The 23355-nt window shown below is 43.7% G+C and overlaps 1 protein-coding gene across 6 annotated transcripts in view; it reads right to left on the bottom strand.

Moving 5' to 3' along the window:
• Positions 1-23355, bottom strand: part of REEP1 (receptor accessory protein 1) — a 67085-nt gene that overhangs the window by 30634 nt on the left and 13096 nt on the right. For 3 of the 6 annotated variants that reach the window (XR_001332214.2, XM_014262315.2, XM_088056482.1), the window contains exons 2-5: positions 9355-9427; positions 6489-6565; positions 4568-4688; positions 2875-3000 (exon numbers count right to left, since the gene is read on the bottom strand). Coding sequence is in view for 5 of the 6 variants with exons in the window: in XM_014262315.2 (XP_014117790.1) it covers positions 2875-3000; positions 4568-4688; positions 6489-6565; positions 9355-9427 (397 nt within the window). In the remaining variant the exon portion in view is untranslated. The remainder of the gene's footprint in view (positions 1-2874; positions 3001-4567; positions 4689-6488; positions 6566-9354; positions 9428-23355) is intronic. The other 3 variants (XM_088056483.1, XM_014262320.2, XM_014262332.2) reach the window with 1 other exon arrangement.

The following is a 23355-nucleotide window of genomic DNA, read 5'->3' as shown; positions in this document are numbered from 1 at the left end:
CCCAGTAATCCAAGTGAAGCAGTAAATAATTCTCACATTCACTTGCTGGTAAAACTCATGTTTTCCATGGAAGCTGCAGGAGCTCAGTGCTTCTGAATAAATCATCATCTCTATAGATTCCAATTTTAACACAGTCCTTTAAAGGCTGAAACCAAATGAACCGCTCACTTTCCCATCTACACTCAACACTTATCACAGACTAGCTGGATACCCTTAAATCTTGGCATTGGGAAAGCCATGATAAGCCTTAGAAATAGTATTCTCTTTCCTCCTTCCCTAGAAACTTCTCCCTAGGGACAGCACTGCAGTCTGGTCTGGCATCTGTCTGCTCAAAGTGTTTTCCAGATAATTAGTCATTTAAACCTCTCTCACGCAGGATAATCTGGCTCAGTCATACCTTCTCAAGTGAGCAAGTAAGGGCGTTGACATGTAGTTGACAGCAGCTGAAAACCAGGGCAACAGAAACAGTTCCCACCCCTGCCTGTGGTATCACTCCTCTCTGGGAAACAACTCCCTCCACAGCAGCAGGGACAGCTACGTGGAGACACCTCCACACCCTCCCAGTCACATCCTGAGTACCTGAGGAACCCCAGCTCAGCACTTCTGCACCACAGCACACCAGGCTGTAATTCACCCCGGGCAGCTCTCCCTGCCAGAGCAGCAGCACATTCCATCTCAGAAGGGCAAGGGACAGAAGCTGCTTTAACCATTCCTGGATTTCACACTGGGATCGGATTGGGGTGTAGTTCCATGAACAGCACAGCTAATCTGTCTGCTTCCCAAGACCAGGAAGGGATGATCTTGCTTTCCTTTCCTCTGGCCATGCTCCTCACAATGCAGTTCAATCCCTTTCCTTATGCAGCTCAGGCACTTGAGATATGTTTGTAGGGTCAAAAGAACATATCCCTTTATTTTTCTTTCAGGATTATTTCTGATAGATTAGAGATAACCTGAGGAGGTCCAAAATGCTGGTGCACACTGGGAGCTGCAGCACTACCCCACTTTGGAGGAAAGCTGTCAGATTGGCTCACACTGTCTGTTGGATCTGCACCCTGAGGCACACAGAAACAAGCAACTTACTGGAGGCCACAAGCCAAAGTAGTGAAGGAAGTCAGGGGTCCTATTTTTTCCTCATACATTCAGAGTAATTTAAATGTCAAGGCTGAAGGAAACATTTGAACAGTCCTTGCTTTGTTGTAAAAATCAATCAATCTTTTCAATAACAACCTCTCAATCTTATTAACAAATCATTTTCCCCTCCCCAAAGTAGTGTGCAGGAAGGACTCTTCAGGCCCATTTACAGGTTGCAATATCTTAACAGTTTTCTCTCAAGTTGTGTTGGCAAATGTGCAGTACAGTAATACCACAGGAGTTCACAGAGTTGTTTTCTTCCACCACTGAATGGAGAGTCTCATCAACTGTGAAAAACAACAGCTTCCTTGTACTGTGGAGACTCTTCTTCTTTTCTCCATTGCCACTAGAGCCACATTTCAAGGCAGAGAGATTCTTAAGAAAAACCCCAGAAACATGGAACAGTGGGAAGGAAAACTGTGGTGCTGACTGTTCATTCCAGTTGAACAGCTGATGCAGACACTGTTGCAGTCCTGATGGAGGAACAGGTTGTCACTGTGGGTTTGGGTTACTGTTGAGCTTCTCATATTCAGGAGCTACCTAGACAGGAGCCAGAATCCCTTTGGGATTCACACATAGTTTCTCACTGTGTCCTAAAAACAGCTCTAGCACAGACGGTCTGCAGTACCTTGTAGGAAGGGGATCAGAGCAAAGGCAGTGCTGCAAAACTGGCATTCCTAGAGCCTATTTATGTCCCCAGTGGGACTTCTTCAGGCTTACATGGCAGCAGCAAAAGTGTTAAGTGTCCTGGAGGCATCACAAAAATATCATTTCATTGGGCATACGATACACAGCACTGCCCTAGCTGCACATTTATCCCAGGTTTCAGTCCAGATTTTGTTTATTTCACAGTCCCTGTATTAGAAAAGTCTCCCTGATGAAGAAGAAATGTTCAGGAGAAGACAGGCCTGACAACATAGTCTCACAATGCTAGGCAGGGAAAAGGGAGACAATTTTTGGGTTTAGCATATCCTTGAGATCCCATGAGCATGGCACAAGATTTGGGCTCCTCCCTTCTGTAATACCTTGCATTCAACAGGCTTTATAGACTTTATGGTATTTGGCCTCCCAAGGATGCATTATGCATTTTTGCAGGAAGTAAGGCCAAGACATACTAATGTGCCTGAGGTCATAGGAAAAGCACTTGCCAGAGGAAAATAACTTCCTTCAACTCCCATTCTCATGTTGTTTCTACTACCAGTACCCTCCTTGTCCATATGCTGCTAACTATCCTTTTGCAACTGCTATTTGCAGTAGCCAAGTCTCATCTCTAAAACACACTGTGTACATTGACTCTAAGCCATGATAGCCCATGGACAGAGGGCAGGACCCCAAAATGCAGTTATCATGTCCTTGCAGCTTTTATGCAAGAAAAGGAACAACAGATAACAGCTATTTTCTGGGTTTGGCTCAAAGCCAGGAAGAGTACAGGATACACCCCTTCAGATGAGACCCCCTCATCCAATAGCTACTCATCCTCCAAAGGCAAGTGTAATAGCACTTCCCATTCACTCTTATATGACATCTCAGCAGAGAGTTATATACAAGTTATGGTATGTGTATGCCTTGCAGAAGAACTTTCAGCCTTCATGAACTTCATCTTCTCTCCTGTCACTACACAAGATTATAGGTCACTATACAAAACAGCGAGAGAATCCCTACCCGCACCATCTCTCCCTCTCCACACTGTGGCTGCTGCTGGCACTGGATGCAGATAAGATGTTAATGAGTCACCATCCTGACCTGCACCTTTACCTTTGAAGCTGCCATGACGGCTGCTGTGGCTGCAACGTTCAGCCCCCGCTTCCCAAAGTGCACGAGGGCATCGTAGCTCCGGTCTTTCGCCTGGATGAGGCAGTCATCGATCTCCTGTCAAAGCAGAAAACAAAACAAACAATTAAAAAAGCACAAGAAGGACAAGTTCAGGCTTGTGCTTCCAGCCTCAAACTCTTGGCAGAGTCAGGTCATACTTTATGGAGGTGGATGTCTCCTATTTCCTCCACTGTGGCTGGAAAAAAGTTCACAGCCAATATTTGCAAAGAGGAAAATTTGCTGGGGGGCAGTAACTCCCATTGCAGGGTTTGGGAACTCTTTATTCTACAAATGGAAGATTGGGACCCAAAGTTGGGGTCCTAGAAGCAAGAGAAATCTGCCTGAACGACATGGATTGATAGACATTTGCGAACTATGCACTCCAAAGACAAATGTGATTACCTCATAGTTAAAAATAATCATATGATGACACTGGGCAGCTGAAGCTGCATTGCCCTGTGTCCAGGACAGGTGGCCTCAGAAATATCTGGGATATCTCTGCACATCATGGAGATGTCCAGCCTCAGATGCCCATGGAACTGGTAGGGCTAGAGCTTCTGGACTTTGATGCTGCTCAATATACAGTGAAACAGTTAGGGAGGTTCCTTCCCTTACTCTCCCTCCCTCAGGACACTGGGGTCTGGATGATAATGATAGCAATGACTTCTAGTACTCAGCTGGTGCATGTGCTGGGTTAGTAGGGACTGGAGGCTGTGAGGAGTTCCTGGCTGCTCTCCTTATTCCCTGTAGGTAAGAGCTGGCAACTCAAAATGCATGAGCCCTGCTTGGGAAAAGCACAAGAAAAGGGAAGCAGAGACAGGGGACTGATTCCCACTGTCCTTCTTGGACAAGACTGAGATCCAACTGCTCTTTCACTGCCTGTGGCTAAACAGAAAGCTTTCATTTCCAAGTTGCCAGTGCAGGAAACAGTTACTCAGCAGTTTTCATGTTGGTATGTGACAATAGCTGTTCTTGGTCCATTTATACACAGGAGCCAAACTGATCTGCCTGATAAGTGTCCCATTCACAGCCACAGTAATCTTCCAGGCAGGCAAATGATCCAAGCTGTAATATCCCCCTCCCAAAATTAGCATCTTTAATTTGAGCAAGACATTTTTTAAACCTAGGACCTCAACATGCTACATGCCGTTTTTCACCACACTGCACAGCCAGGCAGCTCACAGCTGCTAAGCTCATTTTAGACTGCCTGGGCTGTTTGTATCATTTCTGTACAATGTTTTAGGCAGAGCTGGGAACAAAGTTGAGGAGTCCTGGCTGCCAGACCAAGTTTCTCTATTTGTTATATGCAGCCACAACAGAGTACTCCAGTTATAATCGCCCAGTACATGCAAAGCAGCTCAGGAGGTATTTTTATCCTACTCCCTCCCAGCTCCTCAACTGCACAAAGATGAGTTAATAACTGTGAGTGCACTGAACAGATGCCAGTATTTAAAAACACAACAAGCACAAAGAGCAAGAACACCAACCCAAAGGAGGGGATCAAATGATAGAGGAAGAGAATCAGCAGCTCCAAATCCTTCCATAAAAAAGAATGATATAGGGACTGGACTAAACACACCATAGTTCTGTTCCACCCAGAGAGGATCCAGGCACCTGTGATTACCTTTTCTTTTGAAGACAGCGTTGGATGGACAAATTTCCTGTACAGAAGGCTGGAGCCTTTTGTGTATGGAGACAGCAGCCAAGCTACAAAAGCTATTTTGAGTTCATAGTAGAATGGAAACCTAGAAGAAAAAGAGGGTTACTGTCTGCTCCCAATTTAACCTCTGGCCTTAATTAGAGATGCTCAGCACAGTTAGGGATTTCCCAGCTCAGCTCAAGGCAGCTTTTGCTTACCAAAAATATCTAAAGATTAAAGCATATTGACTCAGTTTTGAACACATCTCAATGACACATGTGGGTGAATCTTTACTTGGTTATCAGGACCATTATTTAATGGCCTGGAAGAGATTCTGATGTGCGATAAGAGAAGTTTTCTATATGCAAAGATCACAGGTGTTGCCTTCACAGTATCCCCAGTAATTGTGAGAAAGCAAAGACCAAACCAGCAAACCAGTATTTCATTTATATTTATATATTTATGCACTTTCCATCTCTTTGCCTCTCAGCTTTTAACTTAACATTTACACGACTGAAGCTGAGATACAAGAACCTTTGTTGTCCAAGTAACATAAAGGTGCAGATTCACACTGACTTTCAGGTAGGGCTGCAAAATATGGAGGACATGAACCAGCAGGACATATTTTAACTGCAACAAGCAGCCAGGGATACCCTGGGATTAAATTATCCAGGCTCTTTTCTGGAGGACAAAGCCCAGAGCTCAAGACTGGCCACCCAGCATCATCAGCATGTTGCTGGCAGCAGTGTGATGAACGACTGATTGTCACCTTTTGCAAGCACGAGCAGTGCACAGACCTGTGATGGCTGTGGACCCACACAGGTTCCTGCTGTGCCACACAGGGCTGTCACTGAGCCAGCCAGCACCCAGGTCTGACACTCTGAGGATGGATGTGCCAGGCTGATCTCCCACTCACTGGGGATCTCTACAGCACACTTGATTTCACAGGCTGGATGAGCCCTCTGCCAATTCTCCTGATAGACCCACATAATTCATCCTCCACATAAAAAATAACAAAGCTCCAGATGAACACAGGAGAGGTAGATCTGCATGCAAATTAGACAGACAATAATGGTTTTATCTCCTTTTCAATAGATCTGACATGCTGCCAAGTTCTCCTGATTTCCTTCATCGGAAGGACTCACTCAAGGCATGCAGTGCTGTGCAGGAACAGGATGTAAGGGCCATGTGCTACAGCTATATTTTCATCCTAAAGTCTACTGATCTCACTGGTTTCTGGTAGGAAGGCCTTACTATAAAGGGCAAGCAAACAGCAAACACTTCCAAACCTGAGCATCCATAAGGAACTGAATCTGATAATTGGGAATTCATGTGCTCTCATTCTGGCAAAGGTCACCAGGAATCCTTCCACTGGCACCAGAGAGCCACATCAGTGCAGACTGTCACTGTTCTCCATAAAACCAGAAACCCAGCCTAACCAGGAATATGTCTGGCAAAACATCCCAGGAACAACCACCCACACAGCAACCTACATAGTCTTGTGCTGCAGGGCTGCTTGTACCTGATTCACAGTCTGTGTATTTACTGTAGGATACAGCCAGGCAAGTCTAAAACTCTGCCTGTAGCTAAATCAACTGTTATTTATGTGATGACTGCTGAAAGCATCCAACTGGGCAGTCAGCTGTGCCTGACAGGCAGGGCCTGAGACTCCAGTAATGATTTCCCACTAATGAGATATCACTGAGCCTTTCCACTTTCTTGTTTTTCCTGTGACAGCACTGAGAAAGGAAGCATGTCTCCTGCAGACAAAAACCCTCTATGCACTTGAAGCTGCCGAACCTGTGCACAGGACTCAGTGCACATTTGTGTGCCTTTTTTCCCCCTTGTAAATATTTCTATTTTCTTTTCATCTCATGCCAAAGAGCCTCTCCCCTCTGGTGCTTACCAGCAAAGAAAGATATCCGTGAATGTCTCTGCTGTCGTGAAGAGCGCGAATATGATCCAGTACATCATCCACTTGACCTGGTAAACAAAAACAGTCTCAAACTATCTCTTACAGGCACAAGTGCACAAAATAACTCTCATGGGAAAATAAATTCTTACCCCCTCACCCTCTCCATTGTGTATTTAGCAATTACTGTAGACTTGAAGGTGCCAGTTTGCCCCACTTAACATGTGTCAGATTAACACGGTCCTTGGGAAGGTGACAGCGGTCTTTAGGACTGGTCTTAGGAAAAGAAGAGCAGCCTCTGTCCTTGCAGAAACTCCACTGGCCAGTAGAACATGACAGCCCTATCACAGGGCTTTAAAAATCTCACTTGGCTCATGTTAATAGCAAATGTTAAAATAAAGTTGTTGGCCAAACAGTTAAGATGCAATTACTTACATAATACCTACAGCCAGGAAAAGGCAAAGAGGTAACTGCCTATCCTGTCACCCAGGGTTCAGGAGCACAATCAACTCACCACAATTTACTGACTCACTGGGCAGCCCTGGAGTGGTTGTGACTGCTCCCACCCACACCCCATGCAGTGACAAGGGAAAGGGCAATAGTTTAATTCCCTTCCCTGGGGCTTAGAGGGGACTGTTTTACCTCACACTGGTAGTGAGAGCATGTGCTGTGCTGTCTCTGTTCAACTAGAGAAACTCCACTGTCATGGATGATGGTTTCCTTTGGGAACCAGCAAGAGAGCCTTTGGGGATGGTGACTTGGTCAGATAAACTGTAGTATTTCAAGTAATTCAGGAATTTGGGGATTTTTTTCACTGAGCACTAAATGGCATCTAAAAGCACAGCTCAACTATTCTGAAGTATCTAGTATTGGTTCTTCTTAGGATGGAAAAAGGTGGTGAGACAAAAGTTGCTAATTTAACTGGCAACTGTTGTTTAATTAGGTGCATTTGAAAATGGAGGTCCCTAAGCAACTTTGCTGGAATGTTAGAAAGCTTAAGGAAGTAAAACCCATGAAAATCAATGAATTAGAGAATTGGACCATGTTAGCTAAGGCTGGTACAATTGCAATAGACTAAGGAAAGGTTGGAGGGAAGACAGTACAAGAGGGATACCTACACCAGGTGCTGCTCTGGGGAATGGAAGATGGAGGCACCAATAAATCTGGATCTCACCAGCTCAGAAATGATATCCCCATCTTCTCCCCGATACAGTGGGGGCAGTACTGATAGTTTCTATTTCCCCGTAGGTACTGGAATTATTCCCTGAGCACCTGTCACTCTGCTATATAGCTGCTCTCCTGGGATGTATATTTATGTACATATTTATATGTAGCGTTACAGCAATAATGGCACTGCCAAACACCTGAGAGCATCATCTTCCCAGTGCAGCTTCTGCCAGACTTTTTATGTAACTGTGACTCCTCAGAGCCTCAGTGCCAACATGGCTCTCTCAGTTAGACATTACTGCCAGCAAAACTTTTAAACATAAACCAAGACCTGGTGTGGATGGGCTTGGATCAGCCTAAAACATTCATCAAAATTACTATTACCAAGCAGAATAAAATTACATTAGAGTGATATAAGTTTTGATTAATAAGTGAAGGTTCCTCCCATGTAATTTTAAATTATTACTTAATTTTTATTTCTTTTTAATCAAGCCTTAATGGATACATTGCCACAACTGCAATGTTAAAGTGAAATCAATTGTAAGGGCAGACGAGATCAGTTGTTCCCATATTTGCGTCACAACCACAAGTGTCTTGTGAGTTGATGTGAGTTCCTCACTTGATGTGAGTTCCTGTTTTACAATTGAATTTCCAACAGAAATTGGACCCTTCAACAAAATACCTTCCAGAAAGGGACTATGGAAATGTTAAGTATCAGTGGCAGAGACTGCTTGGAGATGCCTGTGACATCTTCAGCATTTTCAAGCAAAGCAGCCCTGAGAAGCACAGTTGTGTAAGGGCTGCAGAGACATTTTGCCTTAAGTATCTGCTGTGTTCTGTAACACTTACAGCTCTCAAAATGCCCAAAACCATTTCCTGAAGGAGGAAAATTATAAACAAAACTCTTAGCAGCCACAGTGAGTCCCAGATTGAGTTTGCACTAAAGATTTAATGGGATGGACACCTATGCTGTTATCCAGATGAGAAAATGGGCTTGTTATTCCCGGGATCCTGAGAAGATTGAAGAGTCAGTCTTCTGGAGATCTGGAGGCTGAGCTGGGTTCAATGAAGTTAAAAGAGCTCAGGTTGTGAAGGGCACTACAAATCCTACAGGACCCCAACAGCATCCAAGTGCTTTTGATTCTCCTTCATTTCACTTTCCCTGATGGCCCCATATGCTTTTAGTAACCAGGGCCCAGGGAAGATTTTTCAGCAAAAAGAAAAGAGAGCACACCCAGCTGCCAGACCTGCCTGTAAATAGGTCGCTCTGCAAGGAAGGATGTTTCTGTCTGAGGATTCAGCCACATGAACTTCGAGTTGCCTCCTCTTATCCTTGTTTTGAATGAACAGTTAAAGCTTCAAGGCTTTTTGAAAAGGCTTTGATTTATGCTGCTCTTCAGAAACAAAGAAGAGCACACAAAGCTCTGGATGCCAAATACCTTTTAAGTCAGCTTATCTCACCACAAGAGGAACAGCATACATTTGTCAAGGCGCACATCAGCTCTGCACTGGAGCCAGAAGCACAAACCCAAGCCTCATTTATGCCTAGCAATCAACCAGCCCACCTTCAGGCCAGTCTGCCCCTTGCACTGCTTTATAAGCTTTCACAGAATACAGGCAACACCTTTCCAATGTGGTGAGGAGCAGTCTTAGAAAACAACCCCCCAGCACAGCCACAAACCTCATTACTCACATATTCTTTGATGTCCTTTGATTTCACGGCTTTGTAAGAATAATATGCGGGGTAAAGTGTGCCAAATATAAGCCTGGAAAAAACAAACAAACAATAAATGGATTAAATTGATTTCCTGTCAGAGAGAAAGACTTTTTTTTCCTCCCTGTGTTTTAAATGTGGTTTTTGCACTGATGCAAAGTGTTGGGATTTGATTTAAGCTTGAGTGCACTAAATACAGTACAGTACAGGAGTGATTTTGCATCACTGAATTCAGAGCATCTGTTACCAGTCACTTGAATGAAGAGAAGAGATTCAGGATGTTGTGGTTTTTTTTGCAATGGTTTCCAAAGCTGTACCTTATGAGTAACACACAAAACAAAATAATCAAACCAAACAAAAAAGGCCACCACCACACTTTCAAGAGGAAATTAAAAATCTGATCTTGAAACAATCTACTGTGACACCAGGAATATGGAAGTATTGCTTTCAGAGAGAGAATTATTTGTCTAAAATCCCTTCCTCCTCTGTTCAGTACTCTAAAAAGCTGGCAGATGATAAAGCAGGATCCAAGTTCTACTGGTGCAAAGGTTTGGGTGCCTTATCCTACATTAAACCTGGTATAGGGAAGAACCCTGCACTGTTCAGCAAAGTCAATTTGGGCTCATGAGAGGAGGAGGAATCTGCCCACCAAGATACACCAACATGATCAGGCCTAAAAGTCCCAGCTCTACTGTTCTTTCAGACAGCATCCTTTCATTTTCAAGTCTGAAAAGGATGCTGTCAGCTTCAAGATTTCATGTAAGAAAGAAACAAGGATCTGTAAGTTAAAAATAGCACCACTGAGAAAAAAATGTGCAGTATTTTTTATACTAGGTTCTCTCTGCATCACTGCCTACACACTTATTCACTTGGATTATTCTGGACGCAAGCATAGGCTTGTCAAAACCACTTTGCCCTGCCCAGGTTTCAGTTTTATTCAATGCAGAAGGATGATGCTGCAAAGTCTAAATTTAATAGATTGCAGGGTAATGTTTACTGGCTTGCAACTACCCATCTTTCCATTGAAGCTTTTGCTTTAAATTCATACGTTTCCTCTGCTCCTGGGAATGAAAATGATCAATGTTTCAATCCCTAATTGTGGAGCCACACAGATCTGCAGTCATCTTTTTCCACCCTGCCAGCAGTGACTGTGTGCCTTGGGACTCGTAATTACAGTCAAGTCCATTACGTGCATAAGACATTAAAAATTAACACTCTGGGATATAGTGCACCATCGTACTTCCCAGAGCTCAAGAAGGTATTTATGAAAGAATGGGGTGAGCCAGCAGACATCTTGATTTCCAAAGCAGTGACCAAAGGCAATTTGCCTGCTATTCATCATGCTCAGTGTAGCATGGATTAGCAGAACCTTAAGCACAATGCAGACTTCAGAAAAGCAGCTACTGAGTGAGGAGATTCAACATTTTACAGAGACATCACACTGGTTTCAAAAAAGCTTTGCTGGAAACAGTCAGCTCCAAACCTATTTCACTCAGAGGAGCTTGTGCTATCTGCAAGGATCAGACACAAACACTCAGAAAGATTCTGGGAAACCAAAAGTGTTTTTGTCCTTTGCAGTATTCCACCAAACAGCAACAAGGGTTAAGGCAAGGATGAACACACATATGATGGCTTAATCCTGTTCTCACTGAGGCTAATAAATACTCCGAGTTCAGTGGTAACAGGACCTAATCCAAAGAAGGCAGAGTTCACAAAAGGAAGAAAGCTACAATATTCAGAAAATAACAGCTGAGCACATGAAAAATATTTTTGGCTCTCCTTATAAAAAGCACTGCAACACTGTTCTTCCTTCTTGGTCTAGGCTGGCTGCTATCTCACACTTTTATTTCCTGCAAATAATCACTGAATGATTGATATTCATTTCCTCAGTTTGTGCTGGTAACAGAAAGTCACTGGATCCTGAAGAAGCAAATGGTTTATAGGCATACCAGAAAATAGTTTGTTGCAGACAATAAATACTTGGGAAAAAAATCCTGTGAGGGAAGGAAATTGGAATAATTTTGCATGTGCAGAGCAAGGAACAGCTAATAAGGTGATGTGATCTCCCTAAAGTGGAGATTGAGAGTTTCACTGATTTGCCTTGCAGTGTGTTGTGTGCATATATGGGCATTTATTACTGCTGTGGTTTACCAGACTGAAAACTGCTTTAAGGAATGTTGGAAGCCAGTCTTGTCACTGCTGTGGCTTACTAAGTGGCTTGGAGTCACTTGAGCTCTGGACACACTCTTCAAATGGAAGACAAAAGATGTTTGGGCATTTCTGTAAAGCGCAGTCAGGGTTTTTAAGACAATATTTGCATATAGCAATATTCCAAAAAGTCTCTTGAAGTTACTGTCTTCACTTGACTTTGGATCAGAATTTAGCACAATTTATTTAATCCAAACACACACATCAATCCTCCGTCTCTTCCCTCAATTCCTGTACCCTGCTGAAGACAATAATTCTCACTTCCCCCTCATCCAAGCTTCCTGTGTAATCAAAGTTATTGTTGATTCCTGCCTTCCTCCATCTCCATGCTCACACTGTTGCCAAATCACTCCTTCTGCACGCTATACACAAACCTGAGGCTGATCCTTTGTCCCTCCTCTGTCCCTTGAAAGCCATAAAGTCTTTCCTTGTCCAAGTCTCCTTTCCACCTCCTTTGTGTGGTCTCTACCCCATCAAGATGCACCAGTGTTTAAACCTCTCCCCGCTTTCCCAGTCACCCCCAATCCCAGCCTAACAAGCTGAAGTAACTTATCTTTGCTTTCCATGCCTGAAAAATTATGTTCCTAACCACTGTTGGTTTGCTCTTTTATCACCTCCTACCTCAGTCCCTTCTCTCCTTTAATGACTGTGCCACCACCCTCTTCCTCTGCTGTTCCTTGCATGTATTCTCCCACACCCTGGAGCTCCTGTGCTCCTTGCTCCCCCATTGCACATCAGTCCCTTGCCTCCAAAACAAGCTGTTCCCTGGCAGTCCTCCTGACACCTCCTAGTTTGAGAGACAGCAGCCCAAGTCCAGCCCAACTCCAACCATATAATTTCCCCAGTCCTCCTCATCTCTCTATTCTTCCTCTTCTGCAAAACTTCTGATGTTCTCTGAACCAGATCACAGCATCTTCAACTTTCTTCCCACAGCCCAAAAATCACAGGACTGCCCCTCAGCTCCCTCCCACTGCTGCCAGCTACCTGGGACTCAGATGTGCAGTGACTCCTTCTGTGTTACAGGCATTGTCTGTCTGTCTGTCTGGTGCTGGCCAGACAAATTAATGACCTACCTATGGACTCAGCACTGCAGCTTTTACCTCCTGGCAGACAGTGCTATAAAATAATCTCCTATGCAGCAGCTAATTATTAGGAATAATGTAGGAAATTTTTATTTGAGACCTCTCTGACCCATCTATTTTGGCCACAATCACTTTGCAGATCCAAAAGTTTTGCAACAGTGGAAAAAACAGACAACTTAAGTCCCATTTCCTTAGGAAACCAGTCAACTCACTCCCCATCCATTTCCATCTTTCAAAGTTTCTTTGAATGGGCTGTGTACTCAGGAAAGCCTTGGCCCTTTTACCTTCAGAAGCAGATATCCTCATCATCAAACCTCCCACAGCTTGACGTAGAGTAGTTGCTACATTTAAAGCTACAGAATAGTTCTGTAGTCTGGGCTAAAGCAAGCACACACACTCAGGGTATAGAGAGAGGCAAGGAAGTGGTGACCTCCATCAGTGAGTTGGGAAAAGCTCACTTGAAGCACTAAACAAATAACCACAACAGCCTGACAGTTCTTACACTGTTCTGTGCTGGAGGTCTACACCAATTACAATCACCTTGAAAAAGGACAAAACAGCAGCTTAAAGAAATCACTGAAGAGTCAAATAATTGTGCAAGAAGAGGCAAAAATCTAAGTAAAAGGTCAGTCTGCCTAAAGAATAGGATAAGGATTAATGCTGAAAATCCTATAATCCTATTAGGCACCTCAGCAGCAGCAATCCCCAGTCTGGATCATTGCATGTGCTTCTGGTCATTCTTTGTCAAAATAGAGACACAAAGGCAGGAGGGGAAAGAGAAAGACAGGGAAAGTGGAAGTGCACTGGGGACAATCCATAAGAGGGACTGTAAAGGCTGTAATTGTTTTTTTTTTGCAACAAAGACAAATAACTGAGGTTATTTACTCCTCCTGATGCAGTGTGAGGGGATGCTCAACTCAATAAATAAAACAAAGGCAAAAGGAGGGGAGAAATCTCCTCTATCACCAGGAGATATTATGTGGAATGGATGAACTGCATTTATTAATATAATTACATTATGTAGGACTTGGGGTTTGGGTTTCATTATTCAAGTTTACCATTAAATTACACAGGAAAGGATGAAGCTTCCCATATTGTGAGGTTTCCTGATTGTCAGGAGAATAGTAAAGCAATTGAACTGTTGGCTCCCCTTTAGCAAACCCTGTCATATTCCAGGGGAGCAGCTGCATCATCACCAAAGTTCCTTCTGTCTCCACTTACCCGGACAGCCACAGTCAGACCTGGCTATTATATCCTTCTGTGCCTTATCTGGATCTGCTGGAGCAGTGGTCTGACTGTCACAGAGCACAGGCTATCCCAGATGTGACAGTATTCCTGATAGAATTCTAGGCTAGAATCTGGGTAACAGCCTCAGAGCTGCCACCATGAACTGGGAGGGTCTCACAGGACATCTCGAGTTCTGATTAGATGATGCTGCTTTCCTCATGGAAAAGTCATTTACCCACAAAATGAACTCTTACGCTCCATAAAGTAGCCACTGAAATAAATGGAAAGGCTCTCAGTGATTCTCAGGAGTTCTTGCCAGGATTCAGGTTACCTCCAGAAATGCCTGCACATCCACTCCCTTGAGCATTTTTAACCACAGGGGTATTTTCTGGGTGGTAACCTGCTGTTACAAATATACCAGCATGGGCTGTCTACATCCCAAGCCATCCAAGTTTTGCTCCTCTAGTTACCATGCCACCAGCAGTGTTTGGGCTGTCCAAACACTTAGAACATTGTACTACCACAACACAAATAGAACAGCCCTTATTTTGCCCATAAATAACTAATGTTCCCATTTCATCGGCACACAGCAGCCAAGATGGCAACTTCTGCTCACAGGGATGGACACATTTAGGAATCATTGAGACATTTCCTATTTTCTTAACATGTTCACTGGCTAATGCGTGCTTCTTACACAGAGAGCTGAGCTGTCACCATGCCAGCATTCCTCAATGATACCACCAAGAAGGGTGCCAATAGGTTTGTGTTCCTTATTATCAGTCCTAATTAATGTTCACACAGTGCCACAGATTAAAAATAAACGGCACTGCCTTCGCACTGAAGGTTCCCAGTTGAAATCCAGCAGTCGGGGACGTGAAAATTAGCAGTGCACAAGGTCAGGGAAAGAGTTAATTTGAGTCCCTGGACAGGCCAAATGATTGATATTCAAGAAGGGGCTGGGGTGGAGGAAGCACCAGCTGCAGAGGAGGTTCTGGGCTATATTCCCTAGGAGGTGGCTCCTGCAAATTCTTTGCAGTCACTGTGCAGCAGAATGGTGGCTCCAGGGAAGTCAGGAACTCACCAGCTCACCCCTCAGGGCAACAGCTGACACCATCCCCACCCTGGGCCCCAAGAGATGTGGATACCTGACCATGCCAGACTGACATCCTGATACACTCTGAGAATACTCACGACAAACATATCTCTCGAGGAAAGCACTGGGTCCTGATGCCCCTGAGACAGATTAGGCTCACTTCAAACTCCACTTGCAACTTGAATCAAACATCTTTATGAGCTTGGTTCAGTGCCCAAGGACAAACGTGCAGGAGTGCCCATGTCACTCAGCCAGTCATGCACTGCTGTTGTAGGTAAAGCTCCACTTGCACAGCCACCCAGGACACCCCTCTGTTTGGGAAACATTCCTCTGCACCTCTGCAGCTCCTTGGTGACCTGCTTAGCTCTTCTGACCTGCTAAGACCATGTCCTCACATCCGCACTCCCAAAGCACGTACACACCCACACCAAGGAGGCAGAAGGCAGACCCGGGAAAGCTCTGTGTCTAACACAAAGATGCTCTGCTTTCCATCCAGATCCACCTCTGACTTCTCAGACAGGTTACTACAGAAGCAAAATGAAACTTCATCTTGGTTAATGTAACGTAATGGCTGCTGAAACCCAATCGCTGCTCCTGGCGTAACTGCAGGGCACAGGGACGCCAGACTGGCCTTCCAGCAGAAACAGCAAGTCAAGGACTGTCCTTGATGCTTCTAATTTAAGCAGTCTTCATGTTCCCAAAGCAGCACATACTCCTCTCCAGTTGACATGACCCTTTTTTGTTTTCCTCAGCCAGGCCACTCCTCACACAGGAGCTGGCAGATGGCCAGGCACAAACAGGTGAAGAAACATAGCAGAGGGGATGAGTGGAGAAACTGGCCTTGGCCAGCCTGGAGCTGTCACACAACTACACTTGGGTCACAACAGCCCCATGCATTTGGGGGCAGGGTGGTTTGAGAGGCTGCTCAGCAGAAAGAGACCGAGGGGTGCTGGTTGACAACAAGCCGGGAATGAGCCAGCAGTGTGTCCAGGTGGCCAAGAGGGCAAAAGGAATTCTGGCCTGTATCAGCAATAGTGTGGCCAGCAGTTCCAAGTAAGTGATTGTGCCCCTGTGCTCGGCATTGGTGAGGACACATCTCAAGAACTATGTTCAGTTTTGAGCCCATTGGTTCTAAAATGATGTTGAGGTGCTGGAGCATGTCCGGAGAAGTGAAAAAAAGCTGGTGAGGGGCTTAGAGGACATGTCCTACCAGGAGCATCTCAGGGAACTCAGGTTATTTAGTCTGGAGAAAGAAGAGACAAAGAGACCTCACTGCTCTTGAGAACTGACAGGAGGTTGTAGTGAGGTGGGGTTGGTCTCTTCTGCTGTGTCTACAGTGAAAGGATGAGAGAAAATGGCCTTAAGTGGCACTGGTGGAGGTTCAGATTAGATATTAGAAAAAAAAATATTCACTTGGAGAGTGCTTAGGCATTGGAATAAGTTGCCCAACGAGGTGGTGAGTCACCATCTCTGGAAGTGTTCAAGAGGTGTCTGGATGTGGCACTTGGGGAGGTGGTTTAGGGGTGACAGTGGTTGCGTTGGGTTGGCAGTTGGACTGGATGATCATGAAGGTCTCTTTCAACCTCAATGATTCTGTGAACTATTAGACTTGTTCACATTGAAATCCTACAGTAAATCCTACATTTACTGGTCTAAATAAGATAAACTTGTCCCCACTGTTCCCTTTTCCACATTTCCTGTTACAGGAAGAAGATAGAAATGCTTAAATAACTCTTACTGATGGAGGAACCTTGTTAAATATTGTGATTGTTATGATAATGCACGTGATGCCTACTAAAGCCTGACATTCCTGGAAAAACTACCAGCAGTGAAGGGTCTTCACAGGGTTATGTATACATGGGTATCCTTGAGTATCATATTTAAAGTCCATTCAAGATTAGGCAGGTACTTAACCCTTCCCAGGGTTACTGTTCCAGACTCTCTTCAAACTCAGGCAGAATTCCATCAATTTACACTCCAGCCAACACTTTAAAGTTCTCTTTCCAGTCCTTCAGAACAGAGAATGCCTGTGTAGCTGCTATAAAAATACCCCACAGCTCTGCAGCTATTTTAGGAAACAAATTCCTTGCAGGTAGAGGCTTACTAATCTGGTCTGTTCTACTTCATGCTGCCTTCAGCGGAGCTGCCAGGCCCAGAGCGCTGATGAGAGAGAGGAATTTGTTGTCACCCAGACAATGTTTGAAAGAGGGTCTGAGTGGGAGAGTTTGTGGGGCTGGTGTGGGACCTGTGAGAAGCTGCAGTCAGCAAGAGCACAGTGCCTAGCACAGCCCACGAGGCTCTGAGCAGCTGCCTGTGAGAGACTGTGTTTTGTGGGCCTCGACAGAGGCATTTGCTGCTCCTCCCTCTCCGTGCTCCAGCTCTGCAGCCCCGCAGGAGAAAACAGCCCACAGCACTGAGCTTACTCCCAGCGCTGGCACAGCCCACAGCTTCATCACTCTTTTGGGGAAGAAGAGGTAATTAATCAAAGTGTGATACTGAGGGCAGTAAAATATGTGCCTTTTAGAGAAGAAAACATTCCTGTTCTGTGACCGGGTCAGATCTTCACTGCTCCAAAAATGCAGGGCTCAGGATCTGTGAGCTCTGATGCTTTCCCTATCCAGTACTGACTGTATAGTTCGGCTTTGAGGGCTTTGGTTTTTTCCAAGCCAAATAAATGGCAATTTGAAAACTAAATGGTATATTTTAGATGGGAAGGGCTGCTTTTCCTGACTCTGGAGCAGGAGATGTTTATATGGGAAAAGGCTTTTTTTAGAAGCACTGATATTATATTCCAGAGATGACAGATGGTCCAAAATCTGCATTGTGAGTTAGCCTACAGATTTATGGTAGGCTCATGATATGAAAAGGAACAGAAAAACTTATAACCTAACCAAACTAATTTCTAGACTAAAGAAAGGTGGATTGCGTATCAACAGAGAAACTCCGCATTATTTTCATAGAAAACCACATCATGTTGCAAGTATTATTTTGGAATTATTTTGACTGATACTGTATGAATCACCTTTTAGGAAGTGTAACCACACACAGACACTCTCCTAATTGAGAACATAATCCTACTACATTCTCTGATATGATAACTCAGTTCAAGTTATGGAAGACTTCCACCATCAAACCATAAGTGTCAAACCACTGTCTGAGGAAGTGGTGAGAAACACAGTAGTTCCTGTTCTTCCACCCCTCACTGAAAAACAGCTTTAGACTTCTTGTGGTGTACTCATGGGACAGAAAACAGGAATAAAAAATTAAATGAAAGTATAACACATCCAAATCAATTGCAACAGAACCTCCTTAGAGTACTGTTACTTCAGCTTCCCAGGGACAGAACATTACTAGAAGTGCTTAACTAAATGCAAGGAATATTTCAGCTCAATGTAATTTCAAAATTAAACCAGAAGATCTCTTTGGCCCAAATATTCAGCTAAAGCAATGACAAACATTGACTTTCCATGCATTTTTCCATGCATACCAATTACTCAATCCACTGTAACAAATCAAGCAGTCCCAAGCTTGCTGTGAGTACCTCTGGGTCTTGGAGCTCTCCAGAAGCTCTCAGAGGACAGAAACCCAGGGTAGGTCTCTCCACTAGCCAAGGAGAGCAGTTTGGTACAGAAAGAGGTGTCAGGCATAGTCACAGCCAGCTTGGAGATGAAATCTTACTACTGTTCCAACCCCCATGCTGTGAGCAGGGCCACCTTCCGCTAGTACGGTGGATATGGTGGATGCTGGTAAATTAACAGTAAACAGTGTAACTCCTTCCATCAGGAGCTGACTTTCTTACATCTCTGAGGAATCCAGAACATGAACCAGAAAAACCAGAAGACCAAACATTTTGAGGGACCAGACTCACTGAAAAAAAGTGGCACCCAGCTCAGTTGTAACCTCCATGTTCCAGAGCCAATATCTACCTCCTAGTTAAGTAAACAAACAAACAAAAAACCCATACACATCTCTAAAACATTTCTTCTCATTTTGATAACACATCTCAAACAAAGATTGCAAAGTGCACTATATTATTGACATGAATATCAAAGTTGATGGCATTACTACTGATTTCTGATTATTTCATTAGTGGCTTATGTCTATTTTAAATTATAAGAAAGTGAGAAGGAAAAATCATATCATGACCTGAACAGTGCCCAGTTTTCAACTTCAGTTTTAAAGCAAGAGAGTATAGGAAAGCTAAGGCAAGATGATTCTACAGGTAATTTCAGAATATTCAGTCCAGCTCCAAGCTTTGGTTAGCATGGGTATCAGAATGCCACATGCTAAATATAACAGCTGCAAAATTGCCGGGAGTTCACAGGCCATGCAGACCAAGTTTCTCTTTCTGGCCCACATACACCGACTGGCATTTCTTCAGGGTACTATAAACACTTGAGGGAATGGCTGGGCATCTGCTTTCTTACTAGGACCTGCATAATTTTTATTTTAAAACAAAGGAAAATAAGAAACTGTCATACAGCTTGAAAAAGAGACTTCTAGTCTTTTCTCACAGGTATTTGACAAGGGTTTCTTTTGTGAATTTAATAGAGTTCTTTCCTTTGGGGTCTTTTCTCATTTCATTCATCCTTTTTAATCCCTCCATTTTGTACAGCTAATAAGAGCATTGTAATGAAATGCATGGTGCAACTGAGATAAATGTGAAGGCAGAGATCTCCAGCTGGAGCTGAACTGATACAGAGCAGCCTCCAGTCTAACCCAGACATAAGGGAGACGAAAGCAGAAGGAAACACGCCTCTGTTCTGAAGCCATGGACCACTAATGAATAATCAATCAGATCTGCTGAATTCAGCCTCAACTACCAGGACAACTCTTTGCCACTAATTAAAATAAATTAGAAGAAAAATGACCATTTAGTGGCTAATCCTAAACCATGGTGTTAGGATAAGTGGTACAAAACAGCAGCTGGGAGAGCCTAAACAACAGCCTGGCCTGGCACCTCTCAGGGCTGTCCCAGGGCAGCATCAGCCCCACAGGGGTGACACCAGAGCACTTCACAGTCTGGGGGCTGTTAGTACCTGCAGGGGTATGAGACTCATTACGGGATGCACGGGCAGACAGTGGACTTGGGCTCACACACAGAATGAAAAGCACACCAAAATGACAGTACAGTGGCACCTCTTGTTTCACATTTTCACCCACAAGAGCCATGATGTAAAATACCTATTGAACCTCTGAAGTTCTCCTTAAGAACACATGGGACAGCCAGCACCTAGCACTTTGGCTTCTGAGCTTCTGATGGTAATGCTCACTGCAGAGCAAGAGCACTTACTCCAGGGTTGAATCTGGTTGAATTTAGATTCAACCCTGGAGGAACCAGACTAACCTAGGAAAAAAGGAGCAGCTCCAATCCCCTGCCAGAGATAAATCATAAGCCCCAGGGCCTGTCCAGTCAAATTTTCAGTATCTTCATCTCTGGACTCCTGTCTGTTTATGTTTGCTTACCCCTGCTTTGAAGAATTCTTTTCTTTATATATAATCAGAATTTCCTTTGCTGCAACTTGTTTCCATTGTCTCTCCCTCTTTTGCTGTGCCTCCTCAAAAAGCCTTCTCTGTAATGATCCTCCACATTTTTAAAGACATCAATGGCATCTCCCCTTCACCATTTCTTATTAAGGCTGAACAAACATCCCACTCATCTGTCCTGGTGCACCATGAACTCCAACCCTCTTCCACTGGACTAAATGCTGCCAAGGCTCTCCTTTTACCAGGGAAACTCAAATGGGATACTCTACTCTTGCCAGCAACTGTGACATCTCCTCACAGTTGCAAAATAGAGGGGAACAATAATTTTCTTTAACCTGCTTTACTCCTCTTAACTAACCCAACCCTGTGTCGAGATCTGGAAGAGATCTGGAAGAGAACAGCACTACATCATTCCTATGATCACAGGTACAGCACATCCATTCTCTGAATGATGAAGAGATTCTGCCTTGCTGCTTGGAGAACCTTCCCCAACCCCACCACACCCTTTCCCTTGCAATTGGTCCTGTCCCCAAGGAGCTAAGCTGGGGAATACCTACTTGATTATTAAGGGAAGCATGTGAAAAACAGCACCACACTGTCTTAACTCTGGGACTTAACATAGAATGGGTGCTGTCAGCAGAGCTTAAAAAAAAGGGGTAGGGAGATGAAATGAATATTTACAAACAGTGCTTTAATTCTCTTGCTTAGCCATTTTCGGTGAGCTAGAGGAACAGTTAGATTTCCCTTATCTCCACAGCCACATACTCACAGACAAGGCTTTGTGTCATTAACTGTGCAGTTTACTTATAATGGTTTTATGGTAATGTTGTTGCATGATCTATTCTTACACAGAGCCTTGAGTAGAGAGGTCATTATCAGCTTATTTACCCCTATGCCAAACACCATGGCCCAAGGTACATATCTACAGATAAAATGACACATCCTTTCTTCTGCTGGAGCTTGGAACTTCACAGGGAAAGTAAATTACCCATACATAGCTAATAGTCATGCTATGATAATTTTTAAAAGGATCAGGGGCTGCAAAGCCTTGATCAAACTAAAATTGATTCCAAGGGCTTTCTTAAATGACAATCTCCTCCAGAGCCCCTAAATTCATCCTTTAGAAGCTGGAGATCTGTATTTTCAGGTTAAATGAAGAAAGATTACATGAAACTGATCCTAAGAAAAGTTATATTCAGCACTGTTGAAGGATTGACCTATGTTAGTAGCTGGACAAATTCATACTCCAGGGCCCAGGAATCTTTAATTTTTCTGATCTAATAATTCTAAAAGGCTTTTCAGGACTGTACCTGAGGACACAGCAGTACCCTATGCACAGAAATACAAGCACCTTTGTAAGTCTTCACCATTTTCAATTAGTTCTCTCCAAGCCTTTGGGAAATAGCTGAGTTCTCAGATCCCCTTTGCACATTTTGGTTCCACATCAGCCCAGCTGATGCATTCCCCTGGTTGGACATCCATCACGCAATACTAACACACAAAAGCTGCATCTGTTGTGCCTTTAACGTGCTTGGGTTGGTCAGGATATTGTCACTGTTTCTGGCTCAGAGCATACCAGCACACAGTGTGGGTGGGCTAAAATACCCCGGGTGGAAATTCAGTTCCCAGCCTCCAAAATTCATGCCCATCCCCCTTACTTGCACTAGCATATTGCTCAGAACTGCAGCTGAACTTAAATATTTCTGACTTGCAATTCACTTTGCAGGTGCATGGGACAGATACATCTCATGCAATTTGTACAGAGCATTCTAAAATATATTTGGTTTTGCTCAGCAAAGAGTATATATGTACAAGTGTATATGCATCAAGACAGAAATACTGAAACTTAGACACATTTCCTTAGCCACTCTGGGATGATTTTTACAATGCAAGTCTTCTCTTCTGAACTTGGAAATCTCTCTCCATCTAACTTTCCTACACCGTGATTCATCTCACAACTGACTATACTTCTGCTACAAAAAGACAATTCCTTCCCTATTCCTCCCAAATAATTTTATCTTTTTAAGTACCTCCAGGTTTTTGTATTGTTTGACCAATATTCAATTTCTTTTTAAATTTCTGGTATTTTCCAATCTTACCACAGCTTCTCCCTGAAGCTTAAGAGGTTAAACACTTTCCTGTTACACCAAAGACTAGATTTTAATACCTGTAATATTATAGCTAGAAAGTGAAGTTTGTGTCTTTAGTTAAAGGTAAGAGAGAGAAAGGGGTTTCTTTTTACTTCCACTGATTTTTACAGCATGACTACTATTTACCTACATTACATTTGTTTAACAACCACCTATTACCTAAATTGCAGGCAAGACTCACTAGTGAGGACAGGTATCTACTGAAGCATTTCATGGCACAGCAGCTCATATTGAGAGCTTTACAATGACATCTGGCAATCTGAGATTTTGGACAAAGAGATACCTAGGATAAAAACTTTCAGAGAAGGCTGAGGTGACAGATATCTACACATTCCACTGACCATGCTGGAAAATAAATTGTTTTCACCACTGGAAATCAGCAGCTTGGTCACAGTCCAGGCAGTGTGAGATCTAGAAAGAGAAGTCACAGCTTCCAGGCAGTGCTTCTGTGCCACCCCCATCATCACACAGTGAGACAATCTCACTGTGAGCACATCTTAGCAATTCCCACATTTGCTCATTTATTCTCATCAGGTGATCTCGTGGAAGTAATTACAGGAACATTTCCATTCAAAATAAAGTATCAGACAATAGTTTCTCAGAAAAGAGCATGCACACAGCCTTGCAGGTTCAGAGTACAAATCAAAATACCTGATGCCCACAGATCCATGCAATATACACACATATTATAGATGTTGGGATTTAAAATCCAGTTCCACAAAAGACATCAGGT

Source organism: Pseudopodoces humilis, chromosome 6, assembly GCF_049639895.1.
Source record: "Pseudopodoces humilis isolate 2021_Gansu_Grassland_sample_001 chromosome 6, ASM4963989v1, whole genome shotgun sequence".
Classification (NCBI taxonomy): domain Eukaryota; kingdom Metazoa; phylum Chordata; class Aves; order Passeriformes; family Paridae; genus Pseudopodoces; species Pseudopodoces humilis.
The sequence above is the reverse complement of the archived record's forward strand: the minus strand, read 5'-3'. Positions and strand labels throughout refer to the sequence as shown.